The sequence below is a fragment of the Fukomys damarensis genome, unplaced genomic scaffold (assembly GCF_012274545.1).
Source record: "Fukomys damarensis isolate Sample0158 unplaced genomic scaffold, DMR_v1.0_HiC HiC_scaffold_19, whole genome shotgun sequence".
Taxonomy (NCBI): Eukaryota; Metazoa; Chordata; class Mammalia; order Rodentia; family Bathyergidae; genus Fukomys; species Fukomys damarensis.
Genome location: NW_022900931.1, coordinates 2727925 through 2751131, shown reverse-complemented (window position 1 = coordinate 2751131; position 23207 = coordinate 2727925). Strand labels below are relative to the sequence as shown.

The following is a 23207-nucleotide window of genomic DNA, read 5'->3' as shown; positions in this document are numbered from 1 at the left end:
GGCATGCCAGGGGCCACTTGGGGTGGGACCTGGGGACCAGCAGGCTGGGTGGTAAGTTCTGGCAGGGCAGGTGGTAGCTACATGAGACAGGTGCAGGGAGGCAGTGGGCTCTGATCATTCCCCCAGGAGGGTTCTGGGAGAGGCCGGTAATGAAGTGGGAGGTAGCAGGCTAGGCGGAGGAGCCATGGGGAGGAGGTGGGACAGCTGTTGCAACCCTGGCCCCAGGACTTGGTCCCTTTGGAGACAAGCCAGGTCCAAGGATGGGCCTCAGCAGGTGCTGCTGGAGTGGCTGTGTGGGGACAGTGTAAGGCCTCAGGTTTGGAGTGTGTGACCATTGTGGGGATTTGCTTACTTAAGAGTGTTTTCCTTGAGATCCTCCCTGTGCTGGGCCCATTCTGGGCTCCTGTGATGCCCTTGCTCTAGTGGAGAAGCTCACCCCAGAAGGCCAGTTTGGAAGGTGGTGCTTGTTGCCTGGGTGAGAGCTGGCCATCTCCAGGGTGTGGGCAGACATGAGCTTCTCAGCTCTACAGTAACCAAGAGGACTTGAGGACCAGGTGCCGGGGCCCAGCGCCCTCCTCGATTTCCCAGTGGCCTCTCACCCGCCATGCCCAGTGGGCTTGGCTGCTTTGGCAATGGCTCCTATCTTTGCACTCCACTGAGGGTCCCTTCTGCCTTAGTTGTGTTGACCATAGTACTCAGCTCAACACTTTCACCAAAAATACAGACATGGGGGAAATCCATTTGTAGGTTGTCCATAGTGTGTCTGTCAGATAACAAGGTGAAGTTGCAGGGTTGTTGAATTGCAGGGGTTGTCCAGCCTTGTGGGGGCTTCTTTCAGTGGCAGGAGAAACATGGGACTTTAGGCTGTGACCTGAGCCTCGAGACCCTGCCCCATGGGACTCAGCCTCTTCGGCCCTGTACCACATACACTTCCCACTGCACCGAGCTCAGAAGAACGCTGTGGAGGTTGTGTGTGGCACCTGCACACTTCAGCCTCACCAGGGGGCCCGCTGGGACCACGCCAGTGTGACACCTGGTGCATGACACACTTGTCAGAGCCCCACACAGACACCTGTCCTGTGGCTAGCCCGGAGCACAGCCAGCCCTCCCTGGGCACAGTGGGAGCACAATGAAGTGAGGTAGAGGTGCTCAGGAAGTCCTCACCAGCCACTTCCCGTCCACTAAGTTCCTGACCTGTTCTGCGTGTTCATTTTGTTACCTTAATTAGTTTGAGGATTTTCGTGGCAAACACAACAGGATTTCTCAGTTCAACTTTGGGGTGTTTGTTTTTTGAGATAAAGCACACAGAAGAAGTTGCATTGATCTCTTAATTCCTTGTGTGAAGAAAAAATATTTGTTCTTCACGTATTTAGTGTGTCTGGTTCTCAGCATGGATGACAGGGGCCAGAGACCATCAGGTGGGACACAGATACTGTGCTGTCCCTGCCTACTGGTCCCCAGTGCCCCTCATTACCACTCAGTAAGGCAATAGTGACCCCCACTGTGTCCCAGTCCTCCTTCTCTACCGGGTGGCTTTCTCTGTGTGAAATGTCGCTGCTTACAGATGCGTACTCTGGGCCCTCAGCACCCTGAAGCTGGGCTCTGCCTCCCTTGGTGGCTTCTCTGTCATGGCTGCCTTGGGGCCACTGAACCAAGGTCATAGCCCCATTGGGCAGACTAGAGTGGGGCCTGGGACAGTGCAGCTCAACCTTGCCCTTAGACCGCCCCCTAGGGGACGGGAGAGGCACAGTGATGAATCTGGGCTGTGGAGCAGGCAGTCCGGGCGGGGAATGTGGGTTCCGGCTGCAGTGGCCAACGCTCCATGGAGGGACTGACTGCCGTCTGCGTCCTGCCTGGGCACGGTCCTATGGCTGCCTCCCGGGCTGGCCTGGCTGGTTTCTTCCACCTGGCTCAGTGTCTCTTGTCTTTCCATTGGGCGCACTAATACATCTGCTCCATGGACAGTTGTCCTCGGTGCTGCATCTGTCACCAGTTAGCGTTCCTGGGATGCCTTGGAGAGCCACAGTCCTGGTGTGAGATGTCTCAGCCAAGCCTCACTGTGGTGGTTCACAGTCTCTTGCTTCACCAGGAAGCACTGCCAGGAGTCGCAGCACATCAGCTCCCAACCTGGTTCTTAGGCCCTTCCTGTGCATCCAGCCAGGGATGTACCGCCTTGGCCCTGACGAGTTCTTGGACCTGGGCAAGCAGAGGAGACCGTGGCTGGTGAAGACTGGCACCTGGGGCTGGGTTTACCCAGACAGCTGCAGGCACCGAGTGTCCCTGGCCCTGGCCCCTGCCTGTCCACTTACTGCTCCCCTCCCCAGAGGCTGAGGAGCTGGGTTGGCAAGGTGCTAGCCTTGAGAGCCTCCCTGTTGCTCTCGGGGTGTTAGCTGTCCTCTCTGCGCCTCCTGTTGCTATCCATTTTGTCCTGGCCAGGTTGACTTAAGGGCAAACCGTAGCCTGGGGGGCAGCTGACGTCCCAGATCAGGCTCCAGCAGATGCAGCTGATGATGTGTCTTGGTGGAAGGTGAGGGGTGTTGGCCTCCTCAATAAGGGCACTGATGCCTCCAGTGAGCCTTGTTACCTCGTCCTGCCCCTTTCACGACCCGAGGAGTCAGGACGGCAGCAGATGAATATTTGACGCAGCGTTCAGGCCATCGCACCGGCCTTCTGACGAAGCCTACGGTGCAGTCAGCTCCCCGTGGTGGTCAGCCTGCTTGGCGGCCCACTTTGGTTTGTGTCCTTTTGCTTGGCTGAGGTCCGTGTGAGTCCCACACCAGGCTTTTGCTACAAGTTGAGGTAGTTCAGGGTGTTGTTTTATGTGGCACCTGAGACCTCTGCAGGCTGGTCTCTCGTTAGTGTGTCCAGGCGCATTTTCCAAAGCAAGTCCCTCGGGGCACAGCAGCAGCAGCAGCACAAGCCGCAGGTGCAGGTGTGGTCTCACTGCCACAGGCCCATGTCAGGGTGGGCACCTTGAGCAGAGCTCCTTGACTGGCTGGGCCTGGGACCCCCAGTGCCAGGTCAGAGTGGCCCCGCAGGGTGCTGATCCTCTTGCATGTGGAGTGCAGGATGGCGCCTCCTCTGGCAGGGCCTCTCTGGTCTGCAGGATGTGCCTCTCCCTCCTTGCTTGTGGAAGTCCGGCTGCCAGGCCCGGAGGGCTGAGTTAGCCGTGTCCCTGCGCTGGCCCTTCCTTCCTCACAGTCACATTTGTATTCAGGATTTGCTGCAAAAGCCCTGTTCTCAATGCTGTTTTTTATGTCCCCAAATAATCCCATTGTAATAAACCTAATTCCTGCCGGTACATGAAAACCAGCCCGAGAACCTGTCACAGCAGCAAATGATATGACATCTCCTTTCACATTATCACTCTTGATTGGAATCTCACGCCTAAATACCAATCTGTGATTCTGTCTGCACTCCTTGCCGCATTAGCATCTTTTATAATCATTATCTGATGACACTCTGTCACTTTGGAACAGCAGTGACGCCCAGAACGAAGCCCAGCCATTTCTATTGCAGTTTTTCCTCTCGGAAGCAGCAGACGCAGTTGTGAGCAGAAATTGAGCTGTGTGTGTTTCGAAATCAGTCGGAACGGTCCCGTCACTCCACTCAGAGTGTGTGTGCCACCGCTGCCCGCCCTTTCTGGGGCTCTCGTGTCCTCCACTCATTTTCAGACGGATCTGATCAGCTGGGAAAGGTCTTGTGTGTGGAGTCTGCCTGGGCACCAGGGATTCCGTACCCAGAAGCTGCCTCTCTGGGGCGTACACCTGCCTCTGCCGTGCCCCATCTGCAGTCCCCAGGAGTCTGAGTGTGACCCCGGGCCGTGGTCCTGGGGCTCCTGGGTGCTGGTGGGTCCCCCCACAGCCCTGTGATAGGCTGTCTGTGCCGGTGTGGCTTGTGACGTGTAAACGTCACCCGTTGCTCACACGTAGGCCACCCGGAGGAGAGTCTGGGGTCAGAGAGGGACGTTGGGCCTGCTCTGGTGCCCGTGAACGGACTCCTACACTGCCCCACTGCCCCGCTGTCCTTCTCAGTCCCCAGAGAGGACGGACCCAGTCTCAGGGATCCTGAGTGCTCCCAGGGTGGCTGCAGTGTCCTCTTCCATCGAGCTCACTGTGTTCCTTGTGTGCCGTTTTCAGTTCTCCAGCCAGCTCTGCCAAGAGACGTGGGTTGTCCCTGACCAAGGACAGTAATTCAGCTGGGACATGGGTTCGTGCGGTGAGGCCAGGGCAGTGTGGCTCCCCCAAAGGCTCTGGGAATCCCTCCTCTCATCCTACTCTGAAGCAGGGCCCCCGGATTCTGTAAGAGCTGGGATCTTCCCCAAACATCTGCTTTCAGGGGCTTGTTTTCTTATGTTGCTTGTGGTATTTTCCTAGGAAGAAAGGGGAGCAGAGGAGGGAGCCTGGCAGAAGGGAGGAAGGAAATGACTTGGCTAATATCTTAGTTTAAAGACTACAGTTTTATGTTTGAAATTCCACTGGCTCCAAAATAGAGCTTAGCTGGATAATATTCTGTGAGTCGAACTGAAATTCTTTTTCTACCAAATGGTGATTTGGCACAAAACGTGTTCCTTCTCTGCGTCAGTTTTACCAGGAAGGTGCTAACGGAACATAAGCAGCGCCAGCCTCCTTCCTTCGTGCTCAGGCTTCCGCCAGGCTGCGAGGCTGGGAGGCTGTGCCGGCGTCTGCCACCAGGAGGCCTCTGTGGCCGTAAGAGGAGGCTGGCTCCCAGGGAACTGGCTGGGCTCCAGGTTCCCACCTGTGCACCCAGCTACCTACTCACCCACCTACCACCTGTCCATCTACTCATCTGCCCTCTGCATCCACCCCACCTGCTCATCTACCTACCCACCCATCTGTGATCTACTCATTTACTCACAGTCCAGCTAGCGATCTAGCCATCCATTTATCTGTATACCCACCCGTCCACCCGCCATGCACTCGTCCAGGCCCTTGCCGGTCTGCTCGTTCACCCAGTCCAGCCAGGTCATCTGGTCATATACCTACCCACCTGTCCACTTTCCCTCCCCTCACTTTTCCAACCACTATCTGTCCAAGCACCTGCCCATCCATCTACCAAGTGGTGCACACTCATGCACCTGCTCATCCTCCCCACCCCTGCCTGTCAATGTTGTGGACACCACTGTGTTGCCCTCAGCCAGGCCCTGTGCACTTCCAAGTCCTTGGCTTCAGGGGACCCAGAGACTCGTGGTGAGGCCCTTAAGATGGTGCAGAGTCTGGTGCAGAGCCCCCAGCTCCCTGTAGGTGGGCATTGGGAATGGTGTAGCCCCCTCCAACACCCTAGCCTTGAGGGGACCTTGGCTCCTTAGAAATGGCTCTGTCGGGCTGGGGAATTAACTCAGTGGTGCCACCGCCTGCCTTGTAAGCACAAGGTCCTGAGTTTGATCCCTGGTACCCCCCCAAAAAAAAAATCCAAAAAACAAACAAAAAGAAATGGCTCTGTCTCCCATTGCAGAGCTGTCTAGGTGGATGGGAGCCTTGAACCACCTCTGTTCCTGCCCTTCCTCCTCTGAGCCCTGAGCGCCATCTCCCTGGAGCAGATAGGGAGGGCTCCAAATTGATGGAGGCCTGAAAGCAACTTTTACCCTTACAAGTCGGTAAATCTTAGGCCCGAGGTACTTGGCAGTGACCCTTTAACTTTCCTGAAAACAAAGGGAAAGTGTCTTAACAGCAGAGAATTTACAGCCCACGTTTTACTGGAATGGGGAGGTAAAAAGCCCTGAGGTAGCGGCTAGTTAATTAGTTTTGAACGGCTTCCAGGAATAAGCTTGCATGTTAAATATCATCATCCTGTTCATTTGTCCACACCTTCAGTGAAAGGACCGTCCACCTGGAATGATATTGGCAGAGTCCCCTGGGACTGTGCTGTCTAGTGGCACCTAGTGCAGTGTGGGCCAGCTGAGTTGTTGAGGCATGAGTAACCCTGCCCATCCTCGACCCATGGACACTTCAGTATCAAAGGAGGAAGTGTGGGAAGCCTGGGATGAGGGTCTGAAGTCACCCCGCCCCCAGCAGAGACAGGGAAGGCTGCAAACACATGGGAGTGCACTGTTCATGCCTAACTGCCCTCTCCCACTCCAGATTCTGCGCTATAACTTCCTGGTCTTGCTGGTGGGTGGTGTCTGGCAACACTATGAATCAGCCTTTCTTTTTTTTTTTTCTTTTGTACTGGGGATTGAACTCAGGTCCTTGCATTTGTGGGGCAGGTGGAGGTACCACTGAGCTAAATCCCCTGCCCTGAATCAGCCTTTCAATTGGTGACCTCCAGAGCTCCCTGTTGGAGGCCTGGGTATCATGTGCTTGAAGAGCTGGGAGGCCAAACTTCCCAAACACGAGGTGAGAATGCTCTAGATTATTATTGCCTTTGGCTCCTTTAAGAAGAGCCCCCAAGGCTGAGCATCCTCCAGCCTCCTGCTGAGCCCGGCCTTCCCTTCTGCACCCCAAGCCATGGCTTGGGTAGCCCAGGGCCCTCCTGGATCCGTACATTCCCAGTGAGCTCACCTTCCCACAGCTCCACCTTAGAGGCTGCGTGTTGGGTGCAGTGGGAAGACCCATCTCTCCTAGGGAAGGGGTCTTTCTCTGGAACAGGCTGAGAGTGCTTCTTCTCCACCCCAGGACCCACCAGCCATGCCTCCAGGGGAAGGGCAGGGGGAGGCCAAGAGCTGTCCACAGGTGTGGAGAGAAGCCTTGAGGGTAGGGTCTTCTCCAGAGGCTAGGCATTCTCCTGGAACTTGCTCTTTGTAAACTTGCTAGTCTGTGGGGTGGAATAGCAAGAAGGATTGATTAGCTCTCCTTCCCGGCACATTCCTGCAATCGGGTTGAAGCCTTTTGCTTACAGTCACTGGATAGAACTGATGAAAAGACAGCATTAAGCGGCATTAGGGAAAATCCGTGAGACTCATTCCTTCACATAGGGAGAGCCCTGGGTCCCCAGGCCAGACTGGGACTGAATGGTGCCCTGTTATCTGTGATGTCACAGCAGCAGGGCCTCTTTATCTGCACCTCTGTACCCCGGGCACCCACGTCTTCCCGTAATCATTCACAGATAATCAAACGGGGTTACCTTCTGACAGGGCTGCAGCAATTGATTCAGACCACACTGTGGAGCAGACATCAGGATGTTGCTTCTGATTCATGGTCTGGGACTCGGTGGCCCTTTCAGGATCCAGCAGTGGGGAAGGCTCTGCTGGCCATGTGGGCTTGGGATGGAGCAGGTGGGTCTCCCCGCAGACCTTGTTTCTACTGCTGTCTGCGGCTGCAGAGGGTTGATCCCGGCGATCACCAGGCGGCCGTGGCCTTGGGGAGGACGCAGGTTCCTTCATTGCTTCACATAAAACACACCTCCATGGGCCACCACAGCCTGAGCAGGTGGTGCCTGAGGATGTCACAGCTGCAGTAGGGCTGGATAGGAGGGGAGGGAATGGATGGGAACAAGGGCAGGGTGACTCGGCGGCACACCAGTTGAAAGAGACAACTTTCTGGCCAGGGGAAAATGTTGCTGGGGTCAAAACAATGACACCAGTTCATCAGGGGAGGACAGAGTAGAACAGGGCGGCTGGCCTGCTTGTGCTGTAGCCAGGAGCCATCGGTTACAGACCGTGCCAGGTGCAGTGGCTTCCCTGAGGAACGTTTCTGCGGACTTCTGCGGCTGGTGCACCTTGAGGAATACACTGTAAGAATGGCCGTCTGTCAGAGGACCTGGGCTGGCCCCTAGCCTCCTTCACATGGACGTGAGGACCCAGGGGCCACATGCGGCTGCCCTCAGAGGCCTGGAGACATGCTTATCCCCTCGCGTCCTCACAGGCTGCACTCAATGTGCTTTTGGTCTGTTGTCTTCAAGCATGGTGAGCCTTCCCTACTGTCAGCAACTGCTCTGCAGGGGGACGGACGTGCTGGAGGGGACCCACAGGATGTCTGTGGCCTGACCTTGATGCAGGGGCCGCCCGACTACAGGCAGACAGCCCACACCAAGTGCAGCCCCCATCCCTGAACCACTCTGTAGGGAGCAGTGCCAGGGCCCGGACCAAGAAAGTGACCCAGAGCCAGGGTGGGATGGAGCTGAGACCTGGGCACGGCGATGAGGACTGGGCTTGAGGCCTGAGGACCAGGCCGGCTCCGGAGGAGCCCAATCGGGAGAGCGAGCTGGGACTGCCAGGGAAGAGGGCCGTTGATCTCAAAGGACTCTTGGGCTGCTCTGGGGGCAGCGTCAAAGCCAGAAAGGAGCGCTGCACAGAAGAGTAGACATCTAAGCCTCTCAGCAGAGACAGCGAGGCCCCTAGATGCTTTCTTCCCATGGACAGGTCTTCCTGGGAAACGCCACTCTCAGGTGACTCCTGCCGTGGCCACCATCCTCTGCTGAAGACCGGCCCAAGGAGGAACTGCCAAGCCAGGGACCTTCCCAGAACACCCTGGAAGAGATGGACAACTAATACAGGAGAAGCGGAGCAGATGGCGCGAGAATAACGGTTGGGTTAGAAAACACGTCTTCAGAAGGAAGGTGTTATGAGACACTTTGTGATACGCTTGAGAGACAGACGGCCCCTCAGAGCAGCTCAAGGGCCTGGGTGGGATGTGGGTCCCCAGTGAGTGTCCTCATGAGTGCCAGGCCTGGCCTTGGGGCCTGAGTGGAATCTGGGGGTCTGGGGCTGTCAGAAGAGCCCTGTCTCAGAGTCTCCCTCTCTGGATCCCTCTGCCTGGGCCCCTGTGTCCCCGTGTCTTTCTCCCCAAGATCCCTCTCCCAGGTGCCCTCTCTCAAGGTGCCTGTCTTGGAGTGTCTCTTCTGCTTTCTTCATGTTCCGGGACTCAGTGGCCCTTTCAGGATGCAGCTGTGGGGAAGGCTCTGCTGGCCATGTGGGCTTGGGATGGGGCAGATGGATCTTTCCGCAGACCTTGTTTCTACTGCTGTCTGTGGCTGCAGAGGGTTGAGCCAGGGTAAGGATGTGCCCTCTGTGCCCAGGTGTCTCTGCCTGTCCTTCCCCCATGCTTGGCCACATAGTTCACCTCTAAAAAGCAGATGCCCCCACATGCAGGGTGATGCCCACTTGCAGGCCAGGTGGCTCAGAGTAGTAGCACTGGGGCTGCCCTGCACCCAGTGGGCAGCATTGCAGTGGCCCGAATCTGCAGAGGGCCCAGTGGGGGAGGGCATACTGACCAGGCTGTTTCCCCTACCCTACCCTGGAGCTTCCGGGGGTCCACCTTGGGAAGTAGGAGCATTATGGCTTATATCTTAATGTCCCCTCCCAAAGTCTATGCAGTCATAAGTGGGGCTTTTCAGAGCTGGCTGTTCATGGGTGTGATACTGGAATTAAGGGTGTGTGGCACTGATTGGTTTAGTGTAGCTCTGGGTATGGATAAGGGAAAGGCCCACCCTGAGTGTGAGTGGCACCACCCAAAAAGCTGATAGCCTGGGTGGGAGAAAAGGGAAAGGGAGGCTTGCTGCTTGCTGCCATTGCCTCCTGCCTGCCCTCCAATGCAGTTTCTCCTCTGTGATGCCCCTCTGCCATGCCGCCCTGCCTTGGAGCCAGCCAGCTACGGACTGAAACCTCTACCGGCTGTGAACTACATAAGCCTTTCCTCCTTTAACTTTGGGTGTCAGTATTTTGTCTCAGCAGCAAGAAGAGTAAATAGACAAGGAAGAAGGACCTAGAAGGGGGGTGGCCTCAGAGCTAGGGCAGCTGAGAAGGTCTTCCTAACCAGGTTTCTGGATCCTGAAACCTGTTTGTGGTGGCCTCTATGAGGAAGCTCCCCAAGGAAAAGGAGCTCTGCCTTTGGCCCTGCCCTGATTCTGGTCCCTATGTAGCACAAGTGTCCTCTGGAGGTGGCACATAGCAGATAACACAGGGTTCCTCCCTGGACAGCCGGGGCACGGCCTGCGCATGCTGGGTCCCTGGGGACTACACCTGGCTAGATCCTTAGTCTCTGTTCTCTGTAAAAAGGCTACAGTGCATTTCTCTAAGCCCAATCTTAGAGTAAACAAGACAAGGCAAAGGAAGGGCCTGGTGTGTTGTGTGGCCCCAGGCATCCCCCCGACATGGTGCTGTCCTGAGACCTGCTGTACATTTTGAAGCCAACTGTGATGTGCAGGGCTCTCGTGCTCTCGTCAGCGAGGGGCTCTGCACTCTCTCCATTCTGGATGAGACCGGCTGCGCTCTCAGGGTGCACCAGGCAGAGCTGACTTCCAGACCTCGGCTGCATGGTGCGTGGTTCCACCTGGCCTCCTAGGCAGCAGAATGTCAATGCGGGAACAGGTGTTGGGAACAACTTGGAAAGCTTATAAGTTTTTACAAGGAAGAATATCATTTTACTAATGGATCTACGAGGTCAACTGTGCCGAAAGTCAGTGTTACGCAGCCTTGAAAGTCTGGTCTGTCTTGGGGAACGGCCCTCTGGCCCGGCTCCCTCGGAACCTGGGGGTGGGGATCCCACCTCGCAGCTTGGACCTGGCCTTTGAGGTACAGGGTTGAGGGTGTTGGCTTCTGGGCTCAGGCTTCCTCTCAATTCTAGGGCACCTCTGGGGCACGGTGCCCCTGGAGGTCTTTCTGACTTTCATCACCTCTGCTCCCCTCCTGCCCTGGGTTGAGGGGGACTCAGGAGCACAATTACCACGCAGGACTGCAGGGAAGGAGCAGTGTTACCTCCTCGTGGCCGTGTGCACAGCCCACGTCTCGGGGAGGGACGCTTCAGTGTGGCATGGCAGTGAGTTGCTCCTCGATTGCAGGCTGTCTGGCCTGGGGACGACTGGAACCCCCTGGGGTCCGGTGTCTCACACAGTCAGGCGGTGATGGTGACACTGCACCCGGTTAAGACAAAGTAGGAAGTGGCCTAGGGGTGAAACAATGAGCAGTTATGTGCAGGACGGAAACCTTCTCTTATGGATCTGTGTCCCAGCTGCGCGGAGCTGAAAAGAAAGCAGCTTGGGTAGGTGCTGTATCTGGCTCATGTTTTCGGTTCTAGAAAGTGTTTTTCTCTTGCAGTTCCTCTTTTGGAAAATCTGTGAAATTAATTACAAGGACAGCACGTGTCCCCGTGCCATCAGGGCTCCTTGAAAGACGGAGCCACTGTGTGTCACCTCCTATGCTTCCCCTCCGGGGGCTGTCAGCCCGAGAGCTGGCTGGCTCTGCCAGCTGCTGTCCAGTCCCGGCCACCTGTCACTGTCCTTCTATTTTTAGCCTCGGTTTGGTCCAGGACTTGACAAGACTTTCAAACTAATAACTGGAATGTCAAAGAAATCAGCTGTCGGAGCTGCACCTTGGGCCCACAGGGATGGTCTGGGAGGGGAAGGTGGGGCAGGGTTAGAGGAAGTGGCTGCAGGGTTCCAGCCTCCATGGACAGGGGCCTGTTGGGGAAAGTGGGGGCCAGGTGCTGGGGCAGCTGGGTCACGTGACTTCTGAGGGACCTCAAGGCTCAGCAGATCTCTGTCCTTGGACCCACCTAAGGGATGAGAGATCTCAAGCTGCGTGGATTTGGGCTCCTGAAGCATCATCTATTCCAGGTGTACTGTAGTCCCAGGCCCCTCTATGGGGTTCTTTATATGCCATGCCTGCCAGGCTAGGCTGTGACTGTCTTCTAGTTAATGGGCACTGAATGAACTAGGGAGGAAGGAGACAGTGGACCTCTCCTCATGGCCCACCCCTTGCCGCCTTCTTGTCTTGGGGAGAAGCAGTTAGAGCTGCCACTCCCTGGAGAAGCCCAGGGTAGGTAACCTGCACCCCGGGCCTTCTCCAACAGGCACTGCGGATGCCACGGTGTGCTGGCCTCTGTGTTGACATCACGGGAAGCGGTGCTCTGTGACTCTGACAGATTCCTCTTGAGCCCTGAAGCAACAAGATGCTTAAGAAAATCAGGCACAGGCATCTGTGAGGGAGGCTCTTAAAGGGCCCCGGGAGGACACCAGGGATGCTGAGGTAGCGAGAGGCACAGCCTTGTGTGGACAGTGCCCGAGGGCAGCCCGGGGCTGCAGAGCCCCCGGGGGGTTCTGTGTGCGAGATCCCACCAGCCCTCCCCACAGGCTGTGGGCCCATCCCTGCAGAGGAATGAGGTGGGAAGGCAGAGCTTCTGCCTGACACTGTAGGCCGTTCACAGAGGACATGCACGCAGCCCCACAACCTGTGCCCTGGCAGGTGGCACCTATGAGAGGGCTTGTGACCTCCCCACACCACACACGTGTGAGCCACAGGCACACCACTCACACGGAACACCACACACTGCATCACACGCACAGATGCCATAACCCTGCCGTGACATGCACACCACACACGAGCACGAATGCACACACAGCCCCAGGAACTGGCCTTTTTTCTCTGTCCCTCACCGCCCCTCCCCTCGGTGGCTCCAGATCTGTCCGGAAGGCCCCCGGCCTGAGCCCTCCAATACCCAGAGCAGCCTGAGGAACAAGGATGTGTCTGTCCTGCCAAGGTCCATCTGTGCGGTCGGATTGTCCTGAGGACACCCAGCAGGGTTTCTTGGGTTCCAGGTCCCTTAGTCCCCAGAAGCAGAGCATATGCAGGACTCTGTACCTTTCGTTTGTGGGGTCCAAACCCAGGTATGGGTACAGGGAGGAGGGCCCAGCCTAGGGCACCCAGCACCTTCCTCCAGGTGTTCTCTGGCCATGCTGCCTCCCCAACAGGATGGAAAGCTCTCTCCGTGGTCACCTGGTGTCCCCAGGGTGGACCGGGAGGGTGGTTGCCTCCCCTGCCCCAGCACCCTAGAACTGAGGATGTGTGGGCTCTGCTGGAGCATTGGGCCGTAGGGGCCTCAAGGGCAGCAGGTGGACAACAGGGACTGCTGTGCCTCTCATCTTCCTGCAGCCATGCTCCTGCCCTGTGCTGTTAATGAGTCCCTGAGGCTTGGCTGTGCTGGGTGTCCTGGGCACCTGGCCATGTCAGTGAATGGCGTGGACCCGAGTTACCTGGTGTCACCTGGGGCTCTGGAACGTCTCCAGTTCTTCCCACATCTGAGTCCCAGTGACTGCTCCCTGCATAAGAATGGGCTGCACAGCTTGAGCCTTGTTCCGGACTCGCTAGTGGCCAGACTGTCCCGGCTGCCGGCTGCCACTCCCTCCTTGGGCTGTGGCTGAGTGTCCCCTCTCGCCTCAGGACCGTTTGGCCTCCTTTTTGTGCAGACCTCCTGCTCGCATCCTTTGCCACTTCCTTTAGGATATTGATCTGTTTTTCTCGTTTCCACCAAACACATGTGCTTAATGGGTAGATGTTTTGCGCTGATGCGGATGCAGCCCCAGTGGCCCGTCGTGGAGGCCTACAGGTTTGGGAGGAGCTGTAACCCCTGACCTCTGCAACACGAGTCCCGTGGAGCCTGTCCTGGGAATGGTGACGGGGTGATGCTGGATGTGGCTTCAGCGGGCACAGGGCCTGTGGGGTGAGTCCCAGGCTGCACCCAGAGCAGCCTGCACATCCGTGCTGCTGGCCGTGGCCCAGCTCCATTTCCTGCGGCATGAAGTGTGACCATCCCTTGTGCGGTTGTGTGAAGGTTCACAGGATTGGGGCCACGGTGGTGATAAAGAGGTGGTGGCTGTGGGGACAGGGACTCGTGTGCCTGATACTACCCACGAGGGGTCAGCAGCCATCCAGGACTGGGGTGGACAGAGGACCTGTGGCAAAGAGGAGACAGTGACACTGGGAATGAGTCACTGACCACCGGGAGGTCTCTCCTGGCCTTCACTGGCTCAGCAGGGCCTCACCCCTGAGCCCCAACCTCTCCCTCACCCATGGTAGAGAGGTAGGGTGGCAGCCTGTCCTCACATCTGACCCCCAAGTCTCCAGCCCCTGCCTCAGTTTCATTATCTAAAAGGCTGATGAGTTGGGAGAGATGCCCCAGGGCCCAACTTTCTCCCAGGAAACCCTAGGCTCTACCCTGCTTCCAGAGCCTGAGTGTCCCCGCAGCTGCCTGGTAATGCTGGGGCCCCCTTCCAGGCAGATGCGGACCCTGCTGCACCACTGGGAGCTGGGTTTCCAGCTGCACTGTACAAAGGGAGCGTCAAAACTGGAGGAAAGTCGACTAAAGCAATTAACCCTTTGTCCTGCCGTGTGCCGGCCAAGATTCCTCCTTCGTCATCTCTGTTCGGGAAAAAAAAAGATAGTAGGAGGCAGCTGGGTTCTTTTAGCCCCGTTGTGATTAATTTACCCATCTTGGCACACTGGCAGTTTGTGAGCCTCTGACGTGAGCGGCTTTTCAGATGTCTTCCGTGTGCTCTTTGATGAGGCAGGATGGCAAGGACCAGCCCTGCCATGCCATGTATTGCCATGGCCCAGGTGCCCCGTGGTGCCTTCTGCATAGCATAGGGCCAGGTCAGAGAGTCCCCTCCCCAGCAGCATGGTGGCAGGCAGCCTGGACTGGGCATGGGCAGTGATCTCACAGCAGTGCCACTTAGGGACGTTAGAGAGATGCGAAACCCAGGTGTCCGCTGTGATAAGACACCCAGGAAAATACCTCTACTGAGTGCATCCAAAATAGGTCATTTGAACCTGTAGCCAAATGAGTTATTGAAGAAAATCTTTCTGTGTGTTTGTTCCCCTAAGCATCTAGAGTCAGGGTGGGAGCTCCCGGGGGCAGCCGTCCCAGCTGGACTCAACCAGGTCAGGTGCTCCACAGCACATGTGGCTGCAGCTCTAGGCTTTGAAGGCCGAGTGCAGAGTGACCACCTAGCCTTGTGGCTCAGGCGTACGTGGACCTCACACACACTGGCCAGGGTGGGACCACATTGTTCATGCCGCCAGCACATGGGCCCTCTGTGCACCCAAGGAGTCACCCACCGAATGGGTGACGCACACTCGGTGATCTGTGCTGCCCACGAGGAGGTCAGGCATGGAGGGCCCAGACCTACTTGCTAGAAAACAGGACCCTCGGCCAGTCTTTCTCTCTGTTCCTATAAGTAGAGCCCCTGTAGCCAGGCAGGGGCACTGTCCTAGGAGCTGCTTCAGCTGGACAGAAAAGGTCCACTGTGACTGGGAATGGTGGTATACACCCGTAGTCCTAACACCCTGGGAGGCTGAGTTGGGAGGGTCGCAAGTTAGTCCAGCCTAGGCGACCAACAGTGCTTAGCAAGACATGTATCACAACTTAAAGTAAAACCTCAAAATGGCTGGGGTTGTAGCTCATTGTGAAGGCCCTGGGTTTGTTCTGTACCCAGGAGCCGGGTCAGCCTGACCCAAACAGGCCCTACACTTTTTATTTAAATTGTAGTTTTGAAAAAAATATTCAGCTAATGGACGTGTGTTTTTAAAAGATTAGAAAATGTGGACAAGTAGGAGAGACATCCTGTATCCTGTTGCCCAGGAGTACTAGTTCGCCTCTGGTTACATGTGTCCACACGAAAAAGTAACACATGCGTGTTCCCAGCGAGTAGGGTGGAGCCCTGCAGTGGGGCCAAGGTCGCTCTGTGTGCTCAGGGCCTGTGCGGTGCCTACTCATGGTGGCAGGTGTGGCTGGCTGTATAGACGGCCCTAGTGGTTCAGGGCCTTGCTCCAGAAGGCTTTGCAGCTGCCAGAGTTGCCAGCCCTCACGTGGGAGGGGCTGCCAGGAAGGTGCTGTGCCTTCCAGGGTCCTGCCCGCCCTGGCCTTCTGCACCCGGCGCCTATCTGGGAGGCCCAGGCATGCCCCAGAGGCAGGCCGTGTCCCCACTCTCCGGCTCCTCCTCCTTTCCGTCCCTCTGTCCTGGCCTCCGCGGGTCTGGTCACTGTGGCAGGTTGTCCCCAGAACAGCTCTTCAGCTTTCTTTAGTCCCTGCATTTCTCTGAGGGATAGGGACTTTTAAGTGGTTATGGGGATGGATCCCAAGTTTCTCGAGTAGGCAGTGTGTCTGTCATCTCTGGGCAGAGTCCCAGGAAGCCTTGCACCTGTGAGCACTGTGTACAGCACTGCTGGGGTTGGGGGCTCCCACAGAACGATTCTGAGCTCCACCCCATTGCTGTGTGCTGGGTGATGGGTCAGACTTTCATTCTGTGTGCTCAGCAGTTTGTGGCCCCATCTATTCCTGAGGAATATTTTAAATTAAATTCAGTTCTTTTTGCAACCAGGGCTACAATTGCAGCTGCAGTCCACAGAGGCCAAAGACGTTCTCCCCCGGGTCTTGTGGCCACCTCTGAGGGGAACCAGGTGTGTCATGGTGACGTCCCCTTCCCTTGGACATTCATCCTGTCCCTGCCATGTCCAGGTATCATAACAAACAGGATGTTGTCCTCCTGCTTTGAGCGATCTGCTCAGTGAGTCGGATTTCTTGTTAAACCTGCTTGGTAAATGACTTGACATTTTCCATGGATGAAAATTTATTCAGTAACAAACTAATTCAGCAACAACTGCTGCTCAGTGGCCACTGCTATGAGAATTAGTGCCACCATACGAAATAGGTGAACAGTAGTGGTGACAGGGACACTCACGTGGCGCCTTTGTATGCTGAGCATGCCCAACAAATGGAGAGGGCCGGGTTCTGGCCCCATTGTGTGGGCGTGAGACCTTCCCAGGTACCTGCGGTTGATGTCACTCAGCACTCACTGTCCCTTGGGGGTCACTCGCTTGTCCGCTGTGTGCACTGACCACCACTTAGGGCCACATGCCCAACTTGAGGGGACGTGGAGATACAGGGCCCGGCGGACTGCAGGATGTGAGGGAGAACGCAGAAGATACATCTGCTTGTGGGGCCTGGGTGTGGCGCGGGGCTTGTGCTCAGGCCTCTGGTGCTGCACCCTGGAGTCTTCCCATCCGCCTCGTGGTGCCCAGCTCAGGGCTGCATGCTGGCCAAGCAGGCAGAACTCTGGCCTGAGAAGGTCCCTGTGACTGCCTGCCTGAGGTCTAAGGGCCAGGGACAGGGAAGGGACTGTTTTATCTTTGTGGGAAGGCAGAGGGGTTGACACACTGCGCAGACGGCTCTGTGACTAACTTAACTGGAAACATAAAGCTGTTTTGCAGGAAGTAGCCAGGGCTATAAACATTATTTGCTCTTTAACATTCCAGTCTCAGCCTTTGGAGCCTTCTCGGACTCCCCAGGGCAGGATGGAGCAACAGGACGATGTCTGTCAAGGAGAGTCCAGTGGGACGTCACCCTGCGGCCACCCACCCGGGGCTTTGAGCCACTTGTGCCCACGCGAGGTGTGTGGGCCTGAACTCCAATAGTCTGGGCGGCCACCCCGTCCTCACACAGCCCCACAGCAGGGGCTACTGGTACAAAGAAGAGCACTGTGCAGTGTGCTCCCCAGTGTGGCTGCGGTGTCCGGCGTGCCAGCACCAGGGCCCCTCGGTGGGTACACACCTCCCACCTCACTGCTGTAGGGCTTTGCCGAGGTGTCCCGTTGCCTGGAGTAAGGAGGAACACTCACCGAGATGTGTTGTGTCATCAGGGTCTTGAGCAAAATCACCATTTCGTGTTGGGCACCCTGGCACGACCTGCCACCAAGGCAGGCAGAGCACTGGCTGTGGGAGTCACAGCCAGAGGGCCAGTGACGTCCAGCTCCCTAAGTGGGCTCCCCAGAGGCTCCACCCATCTCAGCCCCATGCACGCCATCATGCACAGTTGTCCCAGGAAGCCACAGCCCTGCTGTGGCAGCGAGTGGTGGCTTTGTGAGTTATGGCCGCTACCTGCGAGAGGCGGATAACGCAGGGAGCTCGGGGCTAATAAATGTGCTGTTTCCCAGAGAGGAGACGCCGTGCCCAGCGCGTAAATAAGACAAGCGTTTTTAAAAAAGAAATCCGTATTTAAGGGCATGTTTGTCTGTGTTCTTTGTCTGCTGTAAAGGTCACCCAGATAGATTTTTCCTTCTTTAGCATTGCAGGCCGTGAAGAACTGGGCATTTCTATTCTCCCTCCATCCAGTGAACCCGAGGGACTAAATTAGATTCTGAAATTGAGTGTGCAGTGAAGTCTCGGAGTTACCCTAATGGGAGGGTTTTGCTTCTCACCTTGCGAGGAGTGAGGTCATGATAATATGAAGCGAAGTGGATTAAAAATAAAACCAAAGGTATTTATTTATGACCTGCTCAGAATTGGATTGGCATCCGTGTAAGTTGCATCTAATGGTGAGAGACAGCAGACTGATGTTGATGTGTCCCCGAGGACATATTGCCAGTGGAGTTTGCGCCGTGAATTCAATTTAAAGGCCCACAGAAAGTGTCCAAAATGCAAAGGAAATGGAATTGAGGAAGGGGCGGGGGAGCCCAGCAATGGCAAAGAGATGGTTACAGAGTCCTAGCATGTATCTCGTGCTCGGAGGCTGCAGCTTTGGGAGGCCCAGGTTCCACGTCAGTCCAGTGGGTGTGGTGTTGAGGTGGAAACTCTGCTCGGCCATCGTCCAAGCTCGTGTCCTGATGCCACAGCCCCATCTCTGTCCACCCATGATGAGGGAGTGCATCCCCAGTGCACGGGGATAGGGCACAGCAGCCTGGAGACCCTGTGCCATTACCAGGGCCACAGAGGGAGAGCAGGATGTGCCCTGCAGAGCTAGATCACTCTGTGGCCACTTGTGCCAGAGGAGGGAACAGGAAGCCAGGAGCTCCGTGGGCTGAGGGCTGGGTCTTATTGGGCAGCACCTTTTTAAGGCAGGCAGCCTGAGCCAGTGGCTGGCAGCTGAGGAGGGGCAGCCCTAGTACCAGCTGGAGGGAGAAGCCGTGGGCAGCCTACCAGTGGTGCAGGACAGAATCTTGGGACCAGTGTCCCACAGAGCCAGCAGAGCAGTGTGGGCTCCTCACCAGGGAGTTGGCCTGGGCTCCTTCTTCTGAGATCCCATTGAGGAAGCTGTCCTGTCCATGCAGCCGGCCATCATGGCCAGCCCCACTCCTGCCCAAGTCTCCTAGGTGTTATGATCTTCTGAAATCCACCTGCCCTGGGTGAGGTCGAGGGCTGCTGCAGTGGGTGTGGGGCTGCCTGTGTCTCCCCACATTGGGTCCCCCCTGGCACTGCCATTCCACATGAGCAGGTCACCGTCCTACCAGTGTTGGTCTTTGGCTTCTCAGTCTGAGTGCTGCAGGCATTCCCTGTGTGCACGATGGGATGTGGCACAGTATCCCCTCGGCCCCTGATGAGGTGGCCCAGCTGCAAACCTGGGGTGCTGGAAGAGGCAAGGGATTCCAGCATGGGAGCCCAAAGCAGAGCTCTTCCCTGGAAGCCGGGAGACCTGAGTAAGCGGCAGTGATGGGCACGGTCCAGTGCACACTCAGGGTCCAGTGTGCACCTAGAGTGTGTCCAGTGTGTACCGGCACCCAGGTGTGTCTAGTACGTCCAGCGAGTGCCTATTCTGTGCCTTCTCAGAGCTGCGTGAGCTGTGTGGTCTGGTGTCCTTTTTGCCCAGCTTCTGTGGCAGTGTGGCCATGCTGTCTTCATTTACAGAGGAGGTAGCTGGGCTTAGAGGTGACATCCTTCCTCCCAGGCATTTGGCTAGACCTTGACATGAAGCTGGGTGTGTCAGTGCCCAGCACACGGGGCAGCTGTGGCAGAATCTTTGCTGTCCTCCTGGGAACCCTGGGTGGACCCAAACTGACTCTGTCCTGAGGTCCCTGGTGCCTGCACCTCAGCTTCTAGCCATGCTGGGTTCGAGGAAGTTGCCTCACGCAGGGAATTATGCCCCTGGGGAGCTTTGGGGCAGGTGGAGGTCACTCTCTGCTCCCTGATCTGAGAGGCTTGGGCAGGAGGGTCCAGCCCCAATGCCTGGGCACCCTTCTATGCCCAGAGGGTGCTGCTATCTGCCTCCCTGGAGTGTGGTTCAGATTTAGGGGAGCTGGTTGCAGGTGTGGAGTGCTAGTCCATGCCGCCCAGCATCCCTGCACAAGTTACATGCAGCCTGCTGCCCTGCTGGCCCTCCTGACTGCTGTCTCTCTTTCTAGGAGCTGCTCCTCTTCCTCCAGAACCTGCCCACTGCCTGCTGGGGTGACGAGGACATCAGCCTGCTGCTGGCTGAGGCCTATCGCCTCAAGTTTGCCTTCGCGGATGCCCCCAATCACTACAAGAAGTGAGCTGGGGCCTTGCTGTTGTGACATCACCCTCCCCACCGGCCAGCTGCAGAACTGTCTGAGCTGGTCCCAGCCATGCACCACCTTGTGGCTGCCCCACCCTGCAGCCACTTGCCAGGGTGAGCCTGGCGTGGTCCAGGGCTGGTGGGAATGGAGGGGCCTCCGTTTTCTGAGATACCAAAGAGAGCCAGGGGCAGATCCCGGTTTTGGGGGCCAGATATGGGTCAGGAGGCCCCCACCCTGTCCCTGCAGTATCCTTGCCAAATGCCCACCCTAGACCCCTGGGCTGAGGCAGCCAAGAGGTAGCCCCCACCCCCCACCCAGTGGCCTGTTGTCCAGGTGCCAGGTAGTGTGACAGTGGCCACCTGAGACCTACTCAAGAAAGCAGACTCCTCTGTTTAGTGAAAGAATAAAGTGCAGACTAAACGCTGGGAGATGCTGTGCAGTAAGTGGGGGTCTCTGCGCAGAGCCTCGGGCAGCCAGCAGGGTCTGGGCCAGGGCCCTGCATGCAGAGCTGATTTCTTTCTTGGCCAGAACTCTACTGGAAGCTGACCTTGGATGCATCTGGGAAGCTGGGGACAGGAGGCCGGTGGCAGAGTGAGGCCACTCACAATTGCCTTACCTTCTATTTCGCTCCTTTAAAAGAGAGCTCCCGGACCACTGCCTGCCCTTAGTGGTCCCAGTCACATAACCCTCCATGGGTCAGAGCTATTCTTAATGGGGCCGGGGTTGTGCCATGGACACAGAGTGACCCAGTTGAACTCTTCCTGCCACTGCCCATGGTGCCAGGTCCCCAGAGCTCTGCACAGATGGATGTCCTGTCCAGTCTCCCCCACCCACGTCCTCCCAGGGTGTCATGGCTGTGTGAGCCTCAGTGACATAGGTACTGCTGCGCCATAAGGGAGCTGTCAGACACAGGCTTTGTGGCCCTTGGCCAGGCAGCCTCCTGTCCTCAGCAGCCTGCTTTGACAGCTGTGAGACTCCATCCCTCCTTGAGAAGCAGCTCTGTCCCTGCCCAGGCACCAGGAGACTTCCCAGAGGCCAGGGACCACAGATACGTGCAATGTGTGTGTTCTTGCTTCCATTAAAGTGGTCTCTGGTCATTACACATGGCAGGAAGTTGGCACAGCATTCTGTGCAAATGTCCTGTGCTCCAGGAGATCACACCCCACCCCGTTCAGGGTTCCTTCCAGAGTAACTCCAGGTATACGGAAGCCGCTCGCCCCATCTTCCTAGGATCAACCCTGGAAACCGCTCTGCTAGGATGTGCACATCTCTGTACTACTGGAGGTTGGAGATACAGCAGGCCTGCTTCTAGTGGTAGTTTATTTCAGGGAAAGGCCTCACGAGCTTAAATTAAGCCTGGTGTGTATTTCATGTGTGCATATGCCAGATTGGGCATGAGGGACCCTGGCGATATGAGCAGGTGACTGGGGTATGTGTGAAAAGATGAAATAAACATGCAACGACACAGTCTGTGCCTTAGCCTGAGATTGGAGAATGTCATGCAGTGCCCTCCCAACCCTGTATCAACTGCTGACTATGGTCTTGGTGACATCCTGGGACCTGGGGGTGGTGGGAAAATGCATCTGTGCAGGTGGCATGGAAAGCCACTTGCGCAGTGTTGAGGCAGGACTCGATCTCCCAAAGCCCAGGCTGCACTGCTGGAGTCGGGAGCCGGTGCAGTGAGCACTGGGGACCTGCCAGCCCCCTTGGTTTCCTCTGCCTTTCTCTGAACAAGGGGCGTCACCCCTTACCACATCTCTCAGCATCTGCATCCTAAAAGGCCTTTGCTGGGGAGGCCCCAGGGCTCGGGATGCCCTCACCCCAAGGTTCAGGACATGCTCACCCCACCTGTATCCCCAGGTACCCTCAACACATAGCCTGACAGCCCTCCGCCCACCCTGCATCACTGAAACAGCCTTACCCAGTCCCCGGCTCAGGGAGCTTTGGTGGCACTCACACCTCTCTCGTGCCCCGTGCCTGCACCCACGCACTTGGGACCTTTCCATGGCAGCCCTGGCTTTCCCAGCCTGGTGTGGTCCTGTCCCAGTGGGTGGGCTGGTGACCCCCCATGTGGAACCTGCTCACTCTCCTTTCCCCCGTGCCTGAGTGGGGAGCTGAGCCGGGGAGAGCAGTACGAGCCGACCTCACTGATGCACACTGGAGTTTGAACGGTGGGGATTAGCAGTCCCTCCCTGCAGCCACCAGGGGTGAGACTAGGCTGTCACTTGCCATTGTGGTCTGCTGCTTGAGCCCAGCTTGAGGACCTCACTCTGTGCAGAGGTGCCTCCACCCCAGGGGCCCAGAGATGGACACCTCACCGCCTCTATCAGTCAGTGCTCACTAGAGGAACAGATTTAATATAAGACTATATATAAGGATTTACACGATGAGCTTACACTGGCTGCCCGCAGTTGGCTGTGGAAGGGTTCAGAAGGGCTGTCCTTGTGCTGGAGATCGGAAGGATCTAGTCAAAGATCGGAGGCCTGGAGCTCGCTGTAATGTCCTATGCGAATCCATATCAGGAGGCTGGATGGTCTGTGCTAAAGGCTGAAGGTCTGCCCTGGAAGCCAGGAGATGACATCCAAGGTGAAGGTGAAGACTGGAGCGCCTCCAAGGAAATGGAAGCAGCCTTCTTTGTTCCCCTTTTATTCCATTCGGGCTACAAGCTTATTGGTGCCACTCACACCCAGGGTGGGTCTTCTCTTTTCAATAAATCCCTTCATCCACTCCCAGAACTATGCTAATTCAGTTATTGGGGCATTTTTTCCTTGGGTTGACACAGTTAACTATCACACCACCAGAGTTAGGGAAGAGACCCAGCTTGTTGGGGCTGCTGCATGTGAAGGGTCAGGGGTGACGTGGGTTGAGGAGTCTGGGGGCACCTGAGAGGTTGAGTTTAGAAATCACTCCTGGGTGGGAGGGCTGTGTGTAGTGTGAACGGTGATCAGAGCAGACTGGCTGCATTTAAGACATGGGGACGAGTCTGTCTCAAGCTATACCCAGCCTAAACCTCCTGATACCACTCACCCTAAGCTGGCCACTTTGTACCAGCCTAGTGGCCCCCGCTGAGCTGTTCTCAGAGCATCCGTTCAAAGAGTTTACTGAGACAACTTGAGGTGTGGGATCTCCCCACATCCTCTAACTCCTGTGCACCTGCAGCCCTAGACTCCTCAGTGTAGCCCTTAGTCCCAGGAGGTCATGTGCTGCCCAGGTCTAACCTATTCAGCTTGAAG

The 23207-nt window shown here is 56.7% G+C and overlaps 1 protein-coding gene across 3 annotated transcripts in view; it reads left to right on the top strand.

The window, feature by feature from the left end:
• Positions 1 to 22773, top strand: part of Tbc1d22a (TBC1 domain family member 22A) — a 323373-nt gene extending 300600 nt beyond the window's left edge. For 2 of the 3 annotated variants that reach the window (XM_033766172.1, XM_033766171.1), the window contains one exon: positions 19843 to 19971. In XM_033766172.1, the coding sequence (XP_033622063.1) occupies positions 19843 to 19971 (129 nt within the window). Of the gene's footprint in view, positions 1 to 19842 lie in introns of all 3 variants that reach the window. The other variant, XM_010634302.3, reaches the window with a different exon arrangement.
• Positions 22774 to 23207: the final 434 nt, after the last annotated feature.